The sequence below is a fragment of the Podarcis muralis genome, chromosome 15 (assembly GCF_964188315.1).
Source record: "Podarcis muralis chromosome 15, rPodMur119.hap1.1, whole genome shotgun sequence".
In the NCBI taxonomy this organism is placed as follows: domain Eukaryota; kingdom Metazoa; phylum Chordata; class Lepidosauria; order Squamata; family Lacertidae; genus Podarcis; species Podarcis muralis.
Window position 1 is genome coordinate 3,419,040 of NC_135669.1, and position 22,395 is coordinate 3,441,434.

Sequence of the window (22,395 nt, forward strand, 5' to 3'; positions counted from 1 at the left end):
ATAGACAGGCATGTCAGGGCCAGCGTTCATGGATCTTAGTCATATGTGCTTTGCTACTGCAATGTAGATTCCAGATGCTTTTTTATTTTTGAGGCCTGTCCAAGGCCAGTACTACCATTAGGCAGAGGGAGTCAGCTCCTTCAGGCATCAGATGCTGGGCAGGAGGGCAGGAAGTGGCAGCAAGGTAGTGGAATGATGGCTGTATGTGCTATGCACCCTCCAAACTTGCCTACTGCTCTCATTTGTGGTGGCCAAAATTGCCATGATTGCTAGTCCAGTCTGCTTCTGAACATGTAAGCCAAGGAGTGGGAGGTACCATATAACACCGGTCCTTAAAGGCCTACATTGTCTCCCAGTATGTTTCCGAGCACAATTCAAAGTGTTGGTGCTGACCTTTAAAGCCCTAAATGGCCTCGGCCCAGTAGACCTAAAGGAGCGTCTCCACCCCCATCATTCTACCCGGACACTGAGGTCCAGCGCCGAGGGCCTTCTGGCGGTTCCCTCACTGTGAGAAGCCAAGTTACAGGGAACCAGGCAGAGGGCCTTCTCAGTAGTGGCGCCTGCCCTGTGTAACACCCTCCCATCAGATGTCAAGGAAATAAACTACTATCTGACTTTTAGAAGACATCTGAATGCAGCCCTGTTTAGGGAAGTTTTTAACGTGTGATGTTTTATTCCATTTTTAATATTCTGTTGGGAGCCACCCAGAGAGGCTGGGGAAACACAGCCAGATGGGTGGGGTATAAATAAATTACTACTACTACTACTACTACTACTACTACCTTGTTCCTCACCTGAAGCAGCGAAATATCTTGGGCTGGCCCTGCATATGCTTCATGTTGGCTTCTGAACTGATAAATCTGATGGGGTAGCACAGATCTTGGATTCATGGGCGTAATAACAGTGTGGGTTGCAATCTAAACCAGTGTTTCCAGGTAGATATTCCCCTCCCCTCTCCCTGGGGTTTTGGGTCTGTGAAGAGGGTGGGAGGCCTAGGGTTAGAAAAGGCGTTTATGAGGTACAGAGTGAAAAATTTAATCAGGAACTATGAGCCCCAGAAATATGGGCATGGGCATGTATAGAGTGCATTTCTGTTGCCATTGAGGAACTTCTAAATTTAATAAGATGATTCCACAGTGCAACAATATTCCTTTAAAAAAACATTTTATGATTCTTGGGAATGGTGATTGATAGATAAATGTTGGTTATATATTGATTTTTCTTGATTGTATTTCATTTACATTCCCAAGAATTTGGGTTGCAGTTAATAATGACTTTATAAGCTCATAAAGGGATCAGTGAACTCAGAAGTTTGGGAAACCCTGATCTAAACAGAGGCATAAAATTCCAGAGCTGTTGGACAGGAACTGTGGAGATCCAATGGATTGGATGCCTTGCGAGGGACATAAAAAGGTATCTTTACCTGAGACAGTGAGGAGTAGCAGTCAGTGCAGGAGTTGCTGGAAGGAGGAGTACAAGGTGCCAACCAACCATCTGAGGGACTCCATTCCAGATTTGTGTAGGGTTTGCCCCTTAGCCTTTCTTCTCCTGAAGGTGTTCCACAAGGCAGTGGAGATTTAGGACCAGAGTTTTTCTTCTAAATGGGCCACCTTCCCAGGTTGAGGAGCCCCATCTACCCAAGAGGAGACCCATTGAATACTTGGACCTAGGTTAGCCATGTCTGCAAATTTCAGTGGGTCTGAGTATGATCAGCATGGGATGCAAGCCAGGGCCTTTACAAGATATCTACAGCCCTTCCGGGTTTATCTCATGTGATGATCTTCGTCGAGGGTTCTTGCTGTGGAGGATGAGGCTGCCAAAGCCAACCAGCCATGATAGCTATATCTTGCCATCAAGATCAAGGGTGGCCTTCCTGCGAATAAAGGTTACTGCATGGGAGCATCAGTGGCAGAATGCTGTTCTGTTCATGCCCTATTTGTCGGTTCACCGTTGAGGCATCTGGTTGGCCACTGTAAGGAGTGGGATGCTGTGCATTTCTTTACAAAATTAATTTTATAATACCAGGAAGTCCTGGGCTGGGTGGACTCGTGGTCTGAGTGTAAGGCCATTTCAGATGTTCATATGATGCTCAGCTTGGAGAGATATTTTTTTGGTGCTGATTCAAGCGGCTGGAGAGTGTGTGCAAATGGGAACTGTCAGGATTTTGTTTCCATTGCCAAAGAATGGCTTGCCCAAGATGAGTGGAAAACCCTTCCCACCCCCTTGCGTGCAGAAAGCTTGTTTGCAAGAGTGTGCACCAATGTGATTCCTTACCAAGCCAGTATTAACAGGTAACCCCTTGATGTTATTTCCCAGGCACTCTTCTTTGTTCTTCACCCAGGGGCGTTTTGTACTATACGCCTTGAAGGAGTGTTTGAAATTATTAGCCCCTTGTGACCAAGTGAAGATGCCCGGGTGCCAGGATGTTGTCTGATATCCCCACCATCTAGAGGTGCATGCCTGGGGCTCCTTGGATCTGGACAGTTTTCACACACTAATACCACATCCTGTAGAATTATGTCAGTTATATTTTATATGCACAATCAGAATGAATTTCAGGAACCAAAATGCTTTTTCTGTGCATCCGGAACAGGAGCGCTGAACAACGTTATAGTTAATTGTTGTAGCTTGTACTTCACTTACTCCGTGCCCTGCTTGCAGTTATGAAGAATATTCTTATATTATGAATGGTCCATACCTAGGGCTTTTTTCAGCTGGAACTCCCTGGAACTCAGTTTTGGCATCTCTCAGGTGAGTTCCAGCACCTCTCAGGTAGGCACCATTGCTATTCTAAGAGGATGAGGGACGCATTAAAGGTGAGTTCTGGCACCACTTCTTCTAGAAAAATAGCACTGCATGCCACCATTAACAAAAAGAGGTAGGAATCAGCCAATAAATATGTGGATAAAGTGACTTTTCTTCCTTAAGTTCTCAGAGTTCTTAACCTAGCTCCAGATTGTCATCTGAACAAGCCAGGTGACAGTCAGTCATTTGAAAAACAAGACTTAGCTGTCTGGCCCCAAAGTGGCAACTAGACAATCTGTTTTGGCGACTGTAACCTTGGTTTAAGGAGCCATTTGGCACCTGGCTTATATAGCTGAGTTTCTAACACTGATGAGTGACATTTTCACTGCAGAAAGGCACAGCTGGGCTTTATGCTCTTCCAGTGTCTGTTGGTCTGCATTCTCTTATCCCATAATTGTATTGAAATCGGGCATGAAGTTGAGAATCACTTTCGTCCTAAAAGCTTAAAAAACCCTCCGCCTATGGCTATGAAGGCTTGCAATCATATGGGTTACGTGTGATGAAATCAGAGCAGCTGAGCAAGGCTGCTAAGTGTCACAGTTCCCTTCAAAGCAGAAAGTATGTTTTGCAAGTGAATGGACTTGCCAGAAATGTTGTAATTTGTCAAATGCAGTCCCTGCAACACCCTGCACAGAGAGCTGGGTGTTCATTCATTTTAACAACTTCCATGCTCATCTTTCTGATACAAAAGCCAGGACTGTAGCTCAGTGACAGAGCACCCTTGGCAATATATTTTCAAACTGTTGTCCTTAGACCATAGTGGGGTCTGCAAGCTCCATTTGGGTGTTCTTGAGCAGTTTTAATGTGCAGTTCTTTAAAAAATGGCTTGTGTTTATATCTGTCAAGCTGTCTTGGTTGGGGGCAGGGGTCATTTTGAAGGGCAAAACCATCCTCTGCAGTAGTAACAGCAAATTCTCTCTTCCAAAGTGGATCCTATCTATCGGGGGTAACATCACATGTGTGGGGCTGGTGGGTGAGAAATGGCCTCATGACTAGAGATTCCCCGCTCCTGCCCCATACACCTCTAATGGCACAGTTTGCACGCAAGAAGGAGGTATCTGGGGGCTTTCAGGCACTCTATGATTTGCAGATAGACAGCATTCCTTGCAGAGGGTGGGGCGAGACCCCCTGCCCCTCAAAAGAGAACCCAGTGAGGACTGAGTATATTCAGTGCACTAAATATTGAAATTGGGGGGGCGGGGGCGGGGTGGAGAACAGAAAATCCAGGAATGGCATGGCTGGCTGGAACCCTGAACTAGAGCCCTCCGCACCTCAGCATCTTGCTCCGGGTTCCACTTGTAATTCATAACAAAACAAAATGCTGGGCTCAGTAGACTTTTTGCCTGATCTAGGCAGCTGTGTATGCCTGAGAAGTGTTTGTGTATATAGCAGGAACAGCAGGCTCTGATATCTGCCTACATTTTCAGATCTGTCTTGCAGACAGGGGTGTCTTTTGTAATAGTGTAAACAAGCTGAAGGATTCATTTTACATAAACCTCCTTGTGACTAAACTGGGTGTGGTGCTCAAATATTTCAAAAATGTCCCTGCTCCATTTCCCCCTTTGCATTTATCCCTTGGACCAGCTATCCCTCGAAAGTGATCTGGCTTTGTATGACGGGCTCATTTAACAAGTTTTTGTTGTGAGTGTAAAAGGAAGCAAAGCCCAACACTCACAGATCCTCAAAATAAATTCATTCTCGGACTGGACCTCCTCCCCCAAAAAACCGGCCTTAAGACATCTTACATAATTCTGTTGTTGCCTTTATATCTGTCAGGCCGTGATAAACCTGGTAATCGTGGCTTCACTTTCTATTTTATCTAAAAGGGCAGTCTCCAGACCAATGTTTGGAGCACTTCAGGGTATGCAAATGTGCTTATTAAAGATGGGTGTTATTTTTTGTGTCCTTGAGATGCACAACTTTCTTTCCTTGTCTCTTTCTTTCCTTTGACAATATGACCCTAGGTGGGTCCCCATAGGAGCTTGTCTAGAGTCAGGCAATTGGACCTTGTAGCTCAGGATTGACTTTTCTGGCAGGCACTGGCTCTCCGGGGGTTCCAGTGCTGCTCCCCGGCTGCAGCCTTTTTTACAAGTGCCATAATAACGTTGGTTTCACGTATGTTAGGAAAAGCAAAACAAAAACATCTGGAAACAAAAACATCTTCAGTTGTTTCCAGGAAGTATAAAGAGTGTGTCCCACTCTTTATATCTCAACAGGGATTCTACAGGGCAGGGGAAGACATGGAAAGCCTAGAGCAGAAGTCTGACCTTTCAGGAGCATCTCAACACCTGAAACTAACATTATAGATTCTATCTATTTTCTGCAATATTATTATCAAGCAATTATTAATAATATAAGAGTGTGTGTAAGATCTTCAAGATCAGTCTCCTAAAACTACTTTGCCTGCTTTGGGAGGCATTAATGACAAGCATGTTTGCCTCATACAATAGACAATAGAAGTTGTTACAGTAAGTGCCACACTTTTTAACAGCAACCAAAAAAGAGGTGTCAGTGCTGTGTACCCTAAAGTACCCCCTAAAAAAAGTACTGCTTGAAATTGACTTGGAGAAGCACATTGTCATCGGTATGGCTTTTGTCTGCTTTCCAGATTGCTGTCCCAAGCCCCTTTGGGAGGCAGGTTGGGAGATAAATGGAATAAATGAATAAATACATAAATACATGCAAATGTGATATAAGTACACAGTTCCTTTAATTGCTTCTAGGAAGGCTGTGCCAAGGCTGGTTATGTGTTCATCACATGATTGGCCAATCTCAAGTTTTTTGGCAGCTGGCAAATTGGTGTTTATCCGCTGTAATTCTTCTCTTGCATTTTTCTTTGCAGCAAATGAGACAATCTTCTGGGATTAGAATTGCATCCCTTTTTCATCCTTGAAAATAGGTGGTTGTGTTGAAGTGGGATTTGCTGTACTTGTGTTAGTAAGGAAGCCTGGATTTGCACCTTGCTGTTGACAGTGGCAAAGTGGTGGGAACCCCCCCTCCTCGCTGAGGCAGAGCTGTGAGACTGCAGAGCGAGAGATGGTGTCCTGCCGCTCAGAGTGGTTTTGTGCTCCAGGTTGGAATGCCGTTCTTCAAAGGAGAGACACAAGCAAGCAGCTCCGTGGGGCTTGAGTAGACTTGCTGGGCCTCCGCTTTGATTTCACGGCAACTTAAACAGCCCAGGCCTGAACCAGTAGAAACAATCCAGGTGACTATTAAGCATTGCCTTAAGCAATTAAAACAGCAAGGTGGAGATTTCTTGGCTGGCTAGTGAGTTCCTAGCTTTGCCACTAAAGAGCTGGAGCACCTGAGACCATGGCATAGCCTGACAGTATACCTTTTGGCTGTACCTTGGTGGAACATCATTAGCACTTGCACACAAAACTTGTAAGCTTTGAGAGGAGGTACATTTTCAGACATGTTTAATGAGCAGGGAAGCGAGAGCTAATGAGCATTTGCACAGAATGACAGAGATCTGCATTGCTCAGGCTGACATTAGGCTGTTGGGACAAGTCCAGTCTGCCCTGGCAGCGTTGGTTCTTCCTTCCAGCCAAGTAGCTTGAATTGCATCCCAGAGTCTCGCTGTCCTGAGATGCTCAATGTCGTGATCATGTGCTTGACACAGATTCCAAAAAGCACTAATGCGATAATTAGCGTTTGAATCATAGGGTTGTTGGGTGAGGTGGGTGGACTTGAGAATGGCTTTCCCTCAAAGAATCCTGGGAACTGTAGTTTGTAGGCTGCTGCAAACTGTAGCTCCTTGATAAATGAACTGTTAAAGTGGTGTGGATGTGCTTTAAATGTATGGTGCGGATGTGTCCTCTTCTGTGTGATCGCTGTTGGAGGATTTGAAGAGTTCTATCATGTTTCCACCCTCCACAATCTAAGGACTTATTTTTATACCTCTGACCATCTTCATGGTCTTCTTCCTGAACCCTTTCCACTTTCTCTGTTTCAGAAATGGGGAACCTGTAGCTCTCCAGGTAATGCTGAACCACAACTCCCATCATCCCTGGCTACGACGGCTGGGCTGGTGGAAGTTGAAGTTCAGAAACAACTCAAGGGCCTCAGGTTGGACACCCCGGATTATACTTTTTTAGAAAGTGTGGCACCAGAGGGATACATCGTGTGCCAGAGGAGGTGTAGCTAGTGCGGAATAAAGTGACACCATTGATTCTCATGGCTTGGAAATGTGGTTCTTTTTACTTTGAACCACATGTGCCTGTTGCCTTTTGCAGCTGCATCACACTTCAGGCTTAGCTTGTGTGCTAGCTGTAATCTCACAATTATTTTCATATGTTTGAGCTCAGGCCTGGACAGAGAGGACACTCCAGAACAATAGCTTTGATTGCTGAGTCACTGTGGATGCCACAATACAATACAATACAAGGATTTGTTTTTGCTCTCTGGGGCTAATTTACACTGCAGCTTTTTCTCCAAGGAGCTCAAGGTGGCCTACATGCTTCTCCCCCTCCTCATTTATTCCCTGTAGGCTAGGCAGAGAGTGACCAACTGGCGCAAGGGCACCCAGTGAGCTTCACGGCTGAGTGGGGATTTGGACACTGGTCTCCCAGGTCCTACTCTGACAGTAACTGGTGCATGATACATGCAGTCAGCACCCAGACTTGCTTTTTCTCTGTGTTCTGTGCTCAGTGCACTGCCACCTGCTGAGCAAAATGATGACAATACTGATAATAATAATAATGTAATTCTGGGGTGTGTGCAGAGTGTAGGTTGGGATAAGCTCCTCTGTAGCAATCCTTGATTTTAGATAGGTGTTTCTCAACCAGGTAGGCATATATAAATACTTGGGTGGGGGTGTCAGGGTTCCCCCCCAAAATGTGTTCAATATAAGTAGGCGGGGGGAATACAAATTTCAATTCTCATAATATTTCAGTCTTTTCCAAAATTCATATATAGTAATTAGGCGGGCCGTGGGGTTTTTATCTTTTGCTTTCATCAAGGTGTGGCCTCAACGAATGCTAGGTAGGATAAGCTTCCTGTTTGGAAGTCGTGCTGATTCTTCCTTGCCAAAGCCTTCTCTTCATTTTCATGATTCCAGCTTTAGTGCCAAGCTTTCGGCCAGTTTACCTGGACAGAAGCCAAGTTAAAGGATCTGAAACTTCCGAGCTCCCCCAGATTCCTTTTTTAAAATGGTGCCATGTTTGCTGTCTTACAAGAGGGTAGTTTGAGTGAAGATTGCACATTTTGTTGGAGGAGCAACAATTTCATATCTGTGCCAACTAGATCTGATGATGTTAATTTATAGTTTGTCACTTAGCCCTGGTACTTGATCTTGTGCTGCTTCTACCCCAAACCGTTTCCCAGCATGATTATCTTTACAGCACAAATTAAAATTGGCTTTTGCACGATGGGTCCAGAATAATGTGTCTCTGAAACCACAGAAGGCTCTTGCTTTTTCCTACTCATTTCTACTCTTGTTTAAAGTGGGTGCTCATTACTGAGACATGCGAGACAAGTACATACAGTTCTCGTTCGCAGCTTCTGTTGTATTGAGAGTAACAGCAATAAAGTTCTCAGGGTCTGGGTTTTGTGGGGAGAGAGTGCTATCCTGTTTGGCTGAGTTATAGCGCCCCCTGCTGGTGTGCTGTTGGAGCCTGTGTGTAAGGTTCCTTGGCTTATTTGTTCGTTTTTAAAACGGGTCTCCACAGATTAGGAGTTCATAGCTCCTCCAGGACTGCCTCATCCCACATGAACCAACCTGGACATTGTCTGAGTCCCAGCTTCATATGCCAACTCAATAAGGGACCTGTTCCGTGATTGCTTCCTGTTTGGGGAATGCTCCCCCCAGGAGTTCATGCCTGGCACAGTCACTGGCTGTTTTTAGGCACCAGGCAAAACCTTTCTTATTCACCCAGGCATGTTGTGTTTAACTGGGAAGGTAGCTAGAGATGGCAATCTTTGCTGCAATCCTCTTTCAAGTGGACTAGTTAGTGCTTTTCCTTTCAAATGCACTGTCAGTTGAGTAGTTTTATTCTGTTTGGTTTTGCTGCTGAGTGTAATGGCTTTGTTTTATCGGTGTGGCTGCCTTTGTGGCACTTGAGTGCAAAAATGTTTAGATTAGATTAGATTAGATAAAAAAGCTCAATGGCAGAACCTGGTGCCCTCAACTTAATCCTGGGGGCCATCAAGGGCTGCTTTCCTCATGCTTCTTCAATTCTTTCTTTCTAGACCCGGATGCAGAGTTTGCAGCCCGACCCCAAAGCCCAGTACAGAAGTGTGTTTGAGGCCCTGAAGAAGATGATCCAGACGGAAGGCTTCTGGAGACCCTTGCGAGGGATCAACGTGACTGTGGTGGGAGCAGGCCCAGCGCATGCCCTGTACTTTGCCTGCTATGAGAAAATGAAACGGAGTTTCAGTGACATTATTCGCCACGGAGGGAACAGCCACCTGGCCAACGGTATATTGACATAACCAGCCCAGGGGGCCATCCTGGTCCCTTGCCTCTCAAATGGTGTACTTTTTTCTTGCGCTCTGGCATCTTCCGCCTGCATTTCTGCTTCTGGAAAAAAGACGCTGGGAAGACTCCGCCGGTGGCCACCTAAGCGCTCTCTTGCTGCATTCAACTCCTTGTCTGTTTTCCACAGTCATCAGCAGTGTTAGAGTCTCGTGTATGAAGAATACAGAAGTTATGTAGTGCTCCAGGGCCTCTAAAAGTTAGATGTTGGAGAAGCATTTGACCCTGAGCAACTCTGGTTGGGGCCATAGGAAGCAGTTACCACCCCTTAGACTGGTTGCAAGTAGAAAGGCAGGCTAGTTGGGGGCTGGCTGACGGCAGACGGGTTGGTGGGGCAGTTCCCTGTTCACCCTAAGACAGTGGATTCCAACCTGTGTGCCGTGGCACCCTGGGGTGCCTTGAATGATGGTCAGGGCTGCCCTGGGCAACACTGGCCTCTGTCCCTCTTTCCTTCCCTCCCTCCTCTGATGCCCTCTTGCGTCTCTGCCTCCCAAAGGCTTGCACAGCTGTTTGTGGCTGTAGCTCTGGCTACAAGCTTCCCAGGCGAATGGTGCTTCTGGGGCTGGCCTGTGGGGCAGTATGAGGAGGCACCTCTCTTTGGGGTGGGGCAGGCAGCTCAGAGACCGGGGCGGCTGCTGCAACTGCTCAGAGGACTCCCAAAGAAAGAGGAGAGGAGGAGAGGACTCCACAAGGGACAATGTTTGAAAAAGGGTGAGAGGCTGCCAGCTCTGCAGTCAAGGGGGGACCTAACTGGGCTCCTGAGCCCCACAGGGGAGCCGCAGAAAGAATGTAGTTGGTCAAGGGAGCCATGGACTCACAAAGGTTGAAAACCTCTGCCCTAAGGAATCAGCCTCTGTTGCCAAGGTGGCTTAGAATTCTAAAACAAGTGATCTATAGCATAAAGTTGGTTGGAGGAGCAGTCCAAGCGGAGAAGGTCCCGATTCTCTTTGTCTGCCTGCCTGCCTCCCTCTCTTGGCTGTCATCTTCAGAAGCTTACGTTCTGGTCTAGGCAGCCAGATGCCTTTGTTCTTGCTTTGTCCCCCAGTATCTAGAGGTATCTGACCTTTCTTTTGGGAGGTTTTATTTGGGGCCTGTGCTGATATTCCCACTCTTGAAGGAACTATAGTAATAACCCATGGAATAAATTCTTCACTCTCTGAATTTGCACCTGCCTGGCTTTGTAACCACAGATTAATGGATTAATGTAGAAAAACATCAAATTTAAATGCAGTCAGTATTTCAGGCTTGGTGATCTAAGATACAACCCCCTGAATGTACAAAGTCAATGTGTATAGTATTATGCAGGGTGTTTTTTAAATATATATATATATATAAAGTGTGCCTCTGAAATATTATTTAATATGCAGAAATCAGTTTTAAAGAATCCAGTGCATGTAGCAGATGCAGACAGTGGGTCGCTTTCAACTAACTTAGAGTAGGCCCATTAAAATGAATGGACCCAAGTCAGCTTTGTGTATTAATTTCAGTAGGTCTACTCTGAACAGGACCCTCTTTGGATGCAACCCAGTGTCTCCTCAGGTACAAAGTTGCCCATGGCCATTTCAGGGGCATGTCAGCTATTGCTGGCTGTGTGACCAGGCACAACCTAATGAACTGTGTCTTCTCGGTGCTGGGGAATCTCTCTCATACCCCAACATTATAATTATATATTTATTTGTCCCCTGCCTTCCCCCTCACATTTAAGGATTGTTTGAAGGGAGCAGCACTTAGCATATTTCCCTTGCTCAGAATGACAACATGATGCCATAGCCACAGAAGAATAATGGAGGGATTAAAAACTTAAAAAACAACGGTGTTCTGTTTTAAATAGCATGTCATGGCTGTACATAATCTTAATAATGTTATGTTTTACGTATCCAGTATCATATTTGAAATATGTTAAGACTTAATTCAGAAATGCAAATTGGGAGTGCAAATAAGAATGCGTCTTTTGTTGAGTATCTTTTGAGGTTTATCTTCTTGTGTTTTGGTTTGAGATTGCGGTTGCCCCCCCCCCCCCCCCCCGCTGACTTTTCCATAACAACTTCGTCATAGGTAGGTATACCTGGAAGTCAGTATGGGCAGGTAGACAGTTTAAAACACAGACTTGCTTTGCACAATTGCACAGATGAATTTCATAAGAAGGAAAGGAACTGCCAAAGAAGAACCATTCTTCCCCCAGATGGCGCTGTATTTTTGCAAATCATAGAATCATAGAGTTGGAATAGACCACAAGGGCCATCGAGTCCAACCCCCTGCCAAGCAGGAAACACCATCAGAGCACTCCTGACATATGGTTGTCAAGCCTCTGCTTAAAGACCTCCAAAGAAGGAGACTCCACCACACTCCTTGGCAGCAAATTCCACTGTCAAACAGCTCTTACTGTCAGGAAATTCTTCCTAATGTTTAGGTGGAATCTTCTTTCTTGTAGTTTGGATCCATTGCACCGTGTCCGCTTCTCTGGAGCAGCAGAAAACAACCTTTCTCCCTCCTCTATATGACATCCTTTTATATATTTGAACATGGCTATCATATCACCCCTTAACCTCCTCTTCTCCAGGCTAAACATGCCCAGCTCCCTTAGCCGTTCCTCATAAGGCATCGTTTCCAGGCCTTTGACCATTTTGGTTGCCCTCCTCTGGACACGTTCCAGTTTGTCAGTGTCCTTCTTGAACTGTGGTGCCCAGAACTGGACATAGTACTCCAGGTGAGGTCTGACCAGAGCAGAATACAGTGGCACTATTACTTCCCTTGATCTAGATGCTATACTCCTATTGATGCAGCCCAGAATTGCATTGGCTTTTTTAGCTGCCGTGTCACACTGTTGGCTCATGTCAAGTTTGTGGTCAACCAAGACTCCAAGATCCTTTTCATATGTACTAGATCCTTTTCACATGGTGAATGCTTTCATATTTCTACTGTGGCTTTTTTATATAAAAGTGTTGTGGGGGCTGTTTTTCTTTTTCTTTTTAAAAGGAGCAATGTGATTCCTGATGATGTTGCATAAATAAGGGTGATTATGTATTGTGCATTCAAGAGCTCATTTGGGTGCAAAAGGAAAGGTGGATTGTTGAGGATTGATTTGTGAAAGGGGACTTGTCTTTTTTGTATGTTTGTGCAGGAATGGCTGGGAGCTTAGCTACCCTACTCCATGATGGTGTTATGAATCCAGCTGAAGGTAATGCCCTCGCCTATCAATGGTTCCGTGGTGTTGAGAGGAGGAAAGGAGAATTAAAATTGCCAGGAACCCATAAGACCTACATAGTGCTTTGAATTGTTTTTTCATTTTAAATTCTTTTATTGTTGATTCCCTCCCCCCAAGAGTTTTTATGGGAAACTATTCACAAATGGAGTCAAATAAGTAAATGAAATGTTGCAGATTGGGAGACACAGGCAGCTCAGCATTGTCAGTGCTGGCTGGCAAATGACTCCCAAATTTCTGTGAGGGTCACCTGGAAATTGAAACGGTACATTCAGAGCAATTACATTAGTTTTGTTTCAGAAAGGGCAACTCCAGCTCCCATCATGCCATGCTTTTAAGATGCCACTTTAAACAGCCACGGCTTCCATCCAAGAATTCTGGCAGCTGTAGTTTGTTAGGGGTGCCAGTAGATAGTCCCTATTACCCTCACAGAGGTACAGTTCTCAGAGTTCCCTGTGAAGAGGCATTGATTGCCAAACCATGCTGGAAATGATAGCTCTGTGAGGGGAATAGGGGTCTCCTAAAAGCTTTCAGCATCCAGCATTTGTTGGGGGAAGCCATGACTGTTTAAGGTGGCACCATAGTGCTGTAAAGGTAAGGTCTGAATGTGGCCTCTGTGTGATACAGACACTTTTGTGACTGACAAATGTCCCCGCTTGACAGCCTTGAGAATCCAAATGAAAGCTACTTTAAACTTGACAGTTGATTGGGTGATTGATATTTCATCTGCCAGATACTTTAGTGTATTTGGCTTTGTAAGTTTAAAATTTTAAACTTTTCAGATCTTGTAATTCTGAAATTAAACTTTTGGGACTTTGTCTTACTCAAATATATTATCTGGGAAATTACAATGGCCGTTATTTACTATTCTGTTATTGGTTGGTACACAGCTCCGAAATCTGTGAATTGCATCTAATTTGGCTTTTCTTATTTCTTTTGTTTCCCTGCTCGGGGCACACCCAACACCTCGCTGTGCCTTCCTGCCCACGGAGCCAGTGGTGAAGCAGCGCATGCAGATGTACAACTCTCCGTACAAGACGGTCCTGGAGTGCATCCGGACGGTGCATCGGACGGAGGGGATGGGCGCTTTCTACCGGAGCTACAGCACCCAGCTCACCATGAACATCCCCTTCCAAGCCATTCACTTCATGACCTATGAGTTCATGCAGGAGAAGATCAACCCCTGCCGGCAGTACAATCCAAGCACGCACATCATATCGGGGGCTGTGGCTGGGGCTGTGGCGGCTGCCGCCACGACTCCCCTGGATGTCTGCAAGACTCTCCTCAACACGCAAGAAAACGTGGTGTTGAGTTCTGTGAACGTTAGCGGACATCTCTCCGGAATGGCCAATGCCTTTAGGACAGTGTACCAGCTGGGGGGCATCGCTGGGTATTTTAAGGGGGTCCAGGCAAGGGTGATATACCAGATGCCTTCAACTGCCATTTCCTGGTCTGTGTATGAATTCTTCAAATATGCACTTACAAAGCGTGAACTGGAGAAAGGGACGCCGTGCTGACATGTCCTGGTGCTGCAGCTGCAACCCAGAACCTCTGAGACGGCAGAGTCCCTTTGTGGGGGTGCAGGAATTCTCCAGGGCTCTTTATGTGACTGTGTAAAGGTTTCTGGTAGATTCACCCCTGGGGTCTGCTGTGTGCGTGTGTGTGTGTGTGTTTTTTTTTTCTTTCTTAGATGCTAGAGAAATTGATTCTGTACCTTCCCCCCTGCTTTTGTTTAACCATATTGTGCAAGGATTGTTTGGCTTGAACAAGTATTTATAGTTTTATTTGGAGGTTATAACTGTGACCAGTTTGTACAGGGTTCTACAAGGCCTACTTGTTTCTGCCTTGAAGTGCTTTTGAGGGCTGCCCCTGAGGGGCAAAGAGAGTTCTTGTGGATTGGACTTTCCCCTCTTTGAAAATGTAAAAGATTGAGCCTTTTAGCTGAACAAAGTTCTATATAGAGAAATTATACGATAGAAATTGATGGATAATGTTTATCCTTTTATTTTTCTATATCAGTGAGTTGGGTGGCTTTTAAGAGTTTAGCAGCTGAACAAGAGTTCTTTTTGTGTGTGTGTCAGAAGAGGCTTCTGCACTATTTTGAAAAATTGTGAATAGCATCATCCCCTCTTAAACCAGAATGGCTTTGATCATCGCTTCTTGTCCAGTCTCATAGTTGTAAAGAATTCTCAATCCTTAAACAGCTCCTTAAATTCTCCTGAAACTGGATACTCAAAGAGGCATAGGACTTTGAAATCTTAAGAAGCTGCCTTATGTGAGTCATTTTCCTTTTAATGTATTGGGATCGGTAGGCACTTCTGGAAACTTCAACCAGTTTTGACCAATACCGAGTAGAAGACCAAGAGTACGTAGTTTTGCATAAAACTGTGTTTTAGCAAACCCTTAAATGCCTCTGATGGTACTTTAAAACCAAATTGCATCTCCGTTTCTGAACAGGTGTTGTGTGACTTTTCCCCACTAAGACCCCTGTGCCTGTCCAAGACCTTTTGCAGTTGTGTGTGTGTGTGTGTGTGTTTGCAAATTTCACTCCTGCAAGTGTGCTGAGGGGTGGAGCATCAGTTTACATTTCCTTAGGAAAACTTGCCTTGAATCACTGCTTAGTTTTTGTTTTTTAAAAAAGGAAAAGGCAAAAAAGACTGACAAGAAAAGGCAGCTCTTTGTTGCGGTACAGTTATAATGCCTCTGAACCAAAAAGCCTTTGCAGAGGCAGAGACAAACTTCACTCCCCCCCAAAGAGAGAGCAGTGATGTTGCTCTTGGCCCTCTGGCTTGTACAAATGAAGGTATGTAGAGTTAGTTCTAGCACTTGTGATAGGTTTCTGTCTGCTTTTTTATGAACATGTACAACTTTTGTGCTGTCCCAGAAATGTTGTGTCCATACAAAGAGTACAGTTTACAGTGGTACCTCTAGTTACGAACTTAATTCGTTCCAGAGGTCCGTTCTTGACCTGAAACTGTTCTTAACTAGAGGCGTGCTTTTGCTAATGAGGCCTCTTGCTGCCGCTGCATCGCTGGCACACGATTTCCATTCTCATCCTGGGGCAAAGTTCTCAACTCGAGGTAACTCTTCCAGGTGAGCGGAGTTTATAACGTGAAGCATTTGTAACCTGAGGTGTTTGTAACTCGAGGTACCACTGTATTTTTATTTTATATTTATAGTTAGCAAATAAGGATTGCAACTGGATGGTCCCGTTTGTTGTGTGCTACACATCCCTGTATGTGGAAAATGTACAATTCTAAAGCAAGATACCGTATTGGCCCAAATATAAGCCACACTTCCCCCCCCAATTCCAACCATGAAAAGAAAGTGTGGCTTAAATTTGCAACCTTATAGAAGTTGGCTTTTACGACATCGCTGCTGAAACAGCTGTGCTAGGTCCGTGGCCCTGCCTTGCCTTCCAGGGCCGGAATGGAGAGAGCGCCCCCCCCCCGATGCCACCACGAGGGCTGTCGGGGGTGTGGGACAATGGTACCCATCCCGACTGCGGCTCCCAAGCCTCCCCCAAGCCATCAGGGGGAAGGGGGGGAGGCCGCCGGCAAAGCAGCACAGCTCCCCCCCCCCCCCCGCCGCCAGGAAGCATCCCTGGAGCGTGGGGGAATGGTACCCGTAGGATTTTCTTCTACATTTGCCATTTACAGGTGTGAGTGCCTGCAGAACTTTAAGGGAGCGGCTTATATTCAGGTATTGTCTTTTCTTCTTTTCCCTCTTTGAATTTTAAAGGTGTGGCTTATTTGCAGGTGCGGCTTATATTTGGGTCAATACGGTACTTAAAAAAGAAGAAGAAATCCTGTTGGATTTAACTGAACAATATATAAGAAATAATTGTAACGGACTGCCTCTTCCAAAGTGCCTGGGTCTATACACTTTATAAATAATAGTTATTTATAAGTAGCAGCTATTTCGTAGTAATCTCAATGCACTTGGTGGACTGGCTGCAGATCAGCCTGATGGGAATGGTAGTTCCATACACCTGGTGGGCGCCATGAGGATGAAGGCTGCTCCAAGTCTATGGGTTGTAGATGGTTGCTTTTGTGCTTGAAAGTGCCAAAGCTCAACCTGATCACTTTAATTATAAATACTAATGCACAACTGCTTCAGATTATTCCAGTCTGCTTCCTCAGCAGCGAGAAGTGAAACAAAAATACCTCAGAGGTTCCTTTTCTTTCTTTGGTGGGTTATGGTGGGCTTAGAGCTGCTGCTGCTCATTTGCATATTGGCTGCTACCTTTTGCCGCCATCCCAAATCTTTCTAATCAGTGCTTTTTTGTGCGGGGGGGGGGGGGGGGAGAGTGCAGAAAAGACCCAAAAGGTGCCAGTACTCATATCTTTAAAAAGAACCATGAGTTTCAGTACAAAATGGCTGCCATGGGCAGGGGGGGGAAAGGTGATGGTACTCCATACCGGTCAGTACTGTCACAAAAAAGCGCTGTTTATAATATATTTGTGGCAGAACTACAGGAGGGTGTGCATGATAGGGCTGGTTCTTGAAAGAGCACCCCATGTAAATTTCCCCTCCATCTCCCCACCTCATCCTGACATGGTCAGTAGGGTCACCTTTACCATGTTGTGATTGTATGTCCACACATCACAGGCGCCTGATCTCACCACTTGGGGGAAGTGTTCCTACTGGGATGGGCAGTCGAGGAGTAACTGACACAAGTGTCGTCTTCAGGGTTGGGCGCAACACGGAGGTCTGCCCTAGAACTTGCCGTGGTCACTGGCCAAAGCACTACACCTGGAATTGCCCTTTACTTGACAGGGGTGATCATCTGCATTCTGAAGGTGTCCTAAGGTCTTCCTGTGGAGGGATAACCAGTCTGAAAATGGCATCCTGCCATTTGATGGTTATATCAGACAAATTTTGATCTCCCCTCACCCTGCTGTGGCATTTATTTTGATTTAGGTGGGTTTCTCTCTTCCATGTGTGTGTGTTTGTATTCCCTGGCAAAAAGAGGATTCTGTTCCTGGTGGTCAAATATTGATTGTAGAGGTGCACAGTTGAATTTGTAAAACACCTCTTGAATCACTACTTCAGCATTTTCAAAATCCTGTGTCTCTTGCTTCTCGGCTTTCTTAGCATATATGTTTGGAGCAGAAGGAGGTTTTAGGTGGTATTCCACTGTATCCTACACAGAATAGACCCAGTGAAATTAATGAACCTCAGCTAAACATGTCCATTAACTACAATGCTTCTACCCTGAGTAAATATTGAATTTGTTGTCAAGCTTGCACTAAGTTTTAAAACCATTCTGATAATACTTCTCACTGAATGATTTCCAGGAAGCTGAAGGATTTTTTTAAAGGTACCACTCAATACCTTCAGTCAAATGTTCTTCTGCAATATACTTGCATGCTGATTTTCATTGCCCTTCTGAATACAGGCACTGATCACTTGGATATAAATGCAGACAGCAGTCCCAGCATACATTTAGTAACTTGGCCCTTGAGTAACTTCCTATTGTTGGGGAATAATCTTTGCTGTTGCCTTTTTGGTGATGTATGAGAGCTAGAGGCACGTTGGCTAAAAGCAGGGTTAGTGCATTACTTGACTGGGGAAAACAGAATTATTATAGCAACTACTGATGGAAGACGAATATGTGTGCATCATGGCTAGTTGCCTGTTTGTTCAACTGAAAATGGACATAAGGTTGCAAAATCAATAGGATTATTTTTCATTCTCTTAACAGTGTGTATGTAGCATTTTCAGCCTTTGGAATGTAGAGGGAAAAGACATTCCAGAGTGTCATACAAACCACAGGAGAGTTTAGCAATAACCTTGGTCTTGAGGACTGAAATTTAAAATTGATTTCTACATCTGTCCCAGCATGTCAGGCAGAAGACTAGGCTAGGTTCCCGTACAGTCTAGATTTCTTTGCCAATAGAATTTTTGTACAGACACAGGTGGGGAACCTGTAGCCCTCCAGATATTGGACTCCCGCTCCTGTTAACTCTACCAGTGCCCATTCTAGATGGGAATGATGGGAGTTTTAGTGCAACAACATCTGGAGGTTCCACCACACTTGATATCTAATGTAAACCTCCCTCTTACATTCTGAAGTGCTACAGCCCAGAGATGGGTTCAGCAGAATGCTCAGGACTAGGGCAAGTATTCATGGCCAATGGTTTCCCCCTTTGAATAGTAGGGATGCACCCTCACCTGCCCTGCTCAATGCCTTTTGAAAATCCCTCCTTTTCAGAAGTTTGTTGGATGTGTATGTTTGGACAGGGCTTGCCTTGGATGAACTGTGCACAGAACTAGTGACATAGCTTTTTTTGAACCCAACTTTCTGTTCGTAGATCAGAGTTGCTTTTGCCCAAGCAACCGGTGGATAACCACAAGTCTTCCACTACATGAACATGCTGCAAGGGTCTGTAGCATGTTGGTTATGCCACATGCCTGCTTAATCACTGCACATTTTTAAAAAACTTATGCACAAAACCCTCTATCACAAGAAAGTGTGAAGCAATCTCTTAGTCGAGTTGGAAAATAGGCCTCTGGGAAAAGCAGTTTGGAATCAGCTGACGCATTGACTAATGGTGTGGCTGAAAATGAAGCAGCACAAGCTAGCCAATCAGGGATCCAGTTCACAGCAGCATCTCTGCTTGCTAATGTTGCAGAATGCATGCCTGAGAAGACAGAAGTTGCTGCGGGAGGGAGATCTGTAGCCGTGTCCCTTATGCTGCTGCCGTTAATACATGCCTGTGACCTTAAGGACAGTAACAGTCTAAAACCAACCAAATATAACTGACCCAGCCCAAAGCTCTGCTGGCTAGTATTTTGTATTCTATTGGGACTATGATTCAAGCTACAAAAGAGGCAGGGGGGGGGGGGCTTGCTGGACCATCCGTCTGGCTATGTTCCAGCCCTGGATGTGCACACCAGCAGTCTGGCTCCTGAGGTCATTTCCCCTAGCCAGATTGTAATTCTGTAAGAAGGTGTGTGTGTGTTTTAGGGGTAGAATGGGGAGGGCTGGGTTCAGGAGTCTCACCATCATGTTTCCTGCTTTAAACCTCACCAACCACTGTGCACACAATTGGGGACAAGCTCACATTTAAAGACTGGTCTCCCCTATTTGATTTCCTTGCAATCTAGATCAGAGGCTAGGATGTCACCATGAACTAGGCTGGCTTCTCAGAAGCTAATCTGTGAAGCAGCTGGGGAAGGTTCTGACAGCCACCAGTGGGATGGTCTCTGAGTGCAGTCTTCATTTTTTAAAAAACAAAAAAATCTGAATACTCATTAATGACCAGTGGCTGGGACTGGAGCTCCCCTTCTAAAGCAGAGTAGGAAATGTGTTCTCCGGGGATTACAGACCACACCTGCCATCATTCCTGACCATTGCTAATGGTGGCTGAGGCTGATGGGCATGGGGAGCCTGATGACATCGGGGGGGGGGGGACTCGCTCCCCACCTCTGCTCTAAAGCCATCTTCAGCTATGCCATGCCTTGGCTTAAGAAATTAAAATATTCTAGCAGCTAAAGTTTTTTGAAAGGTCTTTAAGAAACAAAGCAGACAAGTGCACACATTGCTGCTTTGCATGCTATAAACGCACATTTATTTTTTAAAAAACAAGGGTGGATTTTTAAAAATTGATATTTTGTTCTTCTAAAATTGCCTTTTTATGTATTTACCAATGTCTACTTTTTAAAAGAATGTTTCTACATATATGTATATGTATATATTTAACAGAGGAGAAAGTTGTTTTTCTGAGAAATGCTGCTACAGTTAAAACACTGGAGCTTAAGAAATAAAAGTATTTGATCTGATTTCCATCTGCATGCATTTTGTGTTTGATTCTTTTTTTTGGGGGGGGGGGAGGTAAATGGTAACTAGGAACTTATACTCAAGTTGTCTGTGGGGCAGAATTCTGCAATAGGTTAATTATATTTCATCCCACCTGCCTCCAAGGATCCCAGGGCGGTGTTACATGGTTCTGTTCCTTCATTTCATTTTCCCCACATCCCTGTGCAGTAGAGCAGGCTCAGTGAATGACTGACCCAAAATTACTCGTTGAGCTTCATGGCTGGGGATGGGGTGGGTTTGAACCTGGGTGTCCTCTGATCATCACAATTATAACAGATAAAGGCTTGACATATCTCGCTTTGCATATCATGAGTCTATCTCATTTCACCTTTTAAGTTGAATTACTGAAATAAATGAACTTTTCCACGATATTCTAATTTTTCGAGTTTCACCTGTACAAACCTGGTACTCACATCAAAGTGAAGACATGTGCCTTAAAATGTGTTGTAAGCACACAAATATGTGTTCAGAGGTACATCTTCTGCATACCTGTTGACTTCGGCATCACAGATGGGTGTGCAAAGCGGCTCTTATCTTTTTTCTGCATGTGGAAGCACCACAAAACAACTGTTTTACAGAAGAAAATTTGGTGATCGCTGAGACTCCCCACCCACAGCAGCAGGTAGAACACCCCCCCCCAACAAATAAAACACAGCCAAAAAACAGATACCTTCCCAACAAATAAAAAAATATAAATTGGGAGTGGCAGTGGCTCATGTTGGGCTTGGAAAAGTTGTCTGATGGTGTCCGTGGGTACCATTTGCAGGCCCCAGTGCTATGTTATAATGCACACTATATGTAGAAATACATACCCTGTGTATTTGGAGATGGGTGATGGAAAGACACAGGCCCCCTCCATGACCCTAGGAAAGGATTTCATGATCTGATAGTTGATAAGAAACTCATAAATGTACAGAATTCAGTGCTCAGTACAAAACTTAGCCTGTGTTATTTTATGAAATAATGTCTCTAGCACATGAGACAGTGCAAGTAGATTTAAAACTGTAGAAGCAGATGGTGGGGTTTCAGAAACTGAAATATGGGGTTTCTAACGGGCTGGAGGAGGGACAGTTTCTCTTTTCCAAAGTTCAAATACAAAAATTAAAATCTTAATGTTCATGCATACAAAGAAAGCAAACTTTTTTGCATTCTGCCAAAAGGTGGCAGGGTGTAATCATTATTTTTCTTTCTTTACAGTTCTTTACGATCTGATAATTTTGCCTTGGAATGCAAATCCTATGCTGGCTCCCCTTTCAGTATCTTTAAAAGGGCGATGTGCCATGTTAAAAAATAAATTTTGTAGTTTTCTTCATGGGGAGGTGAGAGTGAATTCAGACATGCAACCCTTTTCCTGTTCCTCTCCATCTGTTGTCTGAAGTCCAGGAAAAGCTAATCCACATGATTCTACTGAAGGCAAAATAAAAGTACAAAAAGTTACAGTACAGCATGTGAGCAATTACTGCAAGACAATTGCCTTTTTCTAGCCAATTTCTGCCTTACTCCTTAAGCACTCTTCTGCCTTTGGCTGATCTCTTCACACTGTTTTTATAGTGATTCTGAGAGTACACACTGGGGACGCTGTCTCTGAAGATTTCCTGTTGATACAGATTCGTATTTACAAAGATTAAGGATAAGCTGCAGCAAAGAGAATATGATAAATGAGTATACCACATTAATGCTACTGGTATATACAGATACAACAGTATAAACTAATTGTACCTTGGCAGGCAAGCCGTATGGGAATTTGATGGCGTGGTTGTCTTAATGGATTGGATCAATGGTTTGTAAAAGCCCTCTGTGGTACAACAGGCACACAGAGGATCAAGACACCTGTTGCTTCAAGAAGTGGAAATGAAGCAGGTTCACAATGAAATGCAGACAAAACCAAATTTCACCACCATCCCTAAGCTCCATATGGCATGTTGAACTGTAAGCTTCCCAGATAGCATAGCCGAAGGGGCTCTGAAGCAGGAAATCATAGGAATTTGGGGGTCTCTACCACAGACATCTCAGTACCCTTCACAAACCGCAATTCCTGTGGTTCTTTGAAAGAAACACAGATAAACATGTTTCAAACTGGTTTAAATC

The 22,395-nt window shown here is 44.6% G+C and overlaps 1 protein-coding gene across 5 annotated transcripts in view; it reads left to right on the top strand.

Annotated features, from left to right (window-relative positions):
* Positions 1–20,270, top strand: part of SLC25A37 (solute carrier family 25 member 37) — a 37,506-nt gene extending 17,236 nt beyond the window's left edge. For 2 of the 5 annotated variants that reach the window (XM_028707900.2, XM_028707904.2), the window contains 3 exons: positions 8,995–9,223; positions 12,402–12,458; positions 13,479–20,270. In XM_028707900.2, coding sequence (XP_028563733.2) covers positions 8,995–9,223; positions 12,402–12,458; positions 13,479–13,999 — 807 coding nt within the window. In that variant the 3' untranslated portion in view covers positions 14,000–20,270. The other 3 variants (XM_028707903.2, XM_028707905.2, XM_028707906.2) reach the window with 3 other exon arrangements.
* The last annotated feature ends 2,125 nt before the right edge of the window (positions 20,271–22,395 follow it).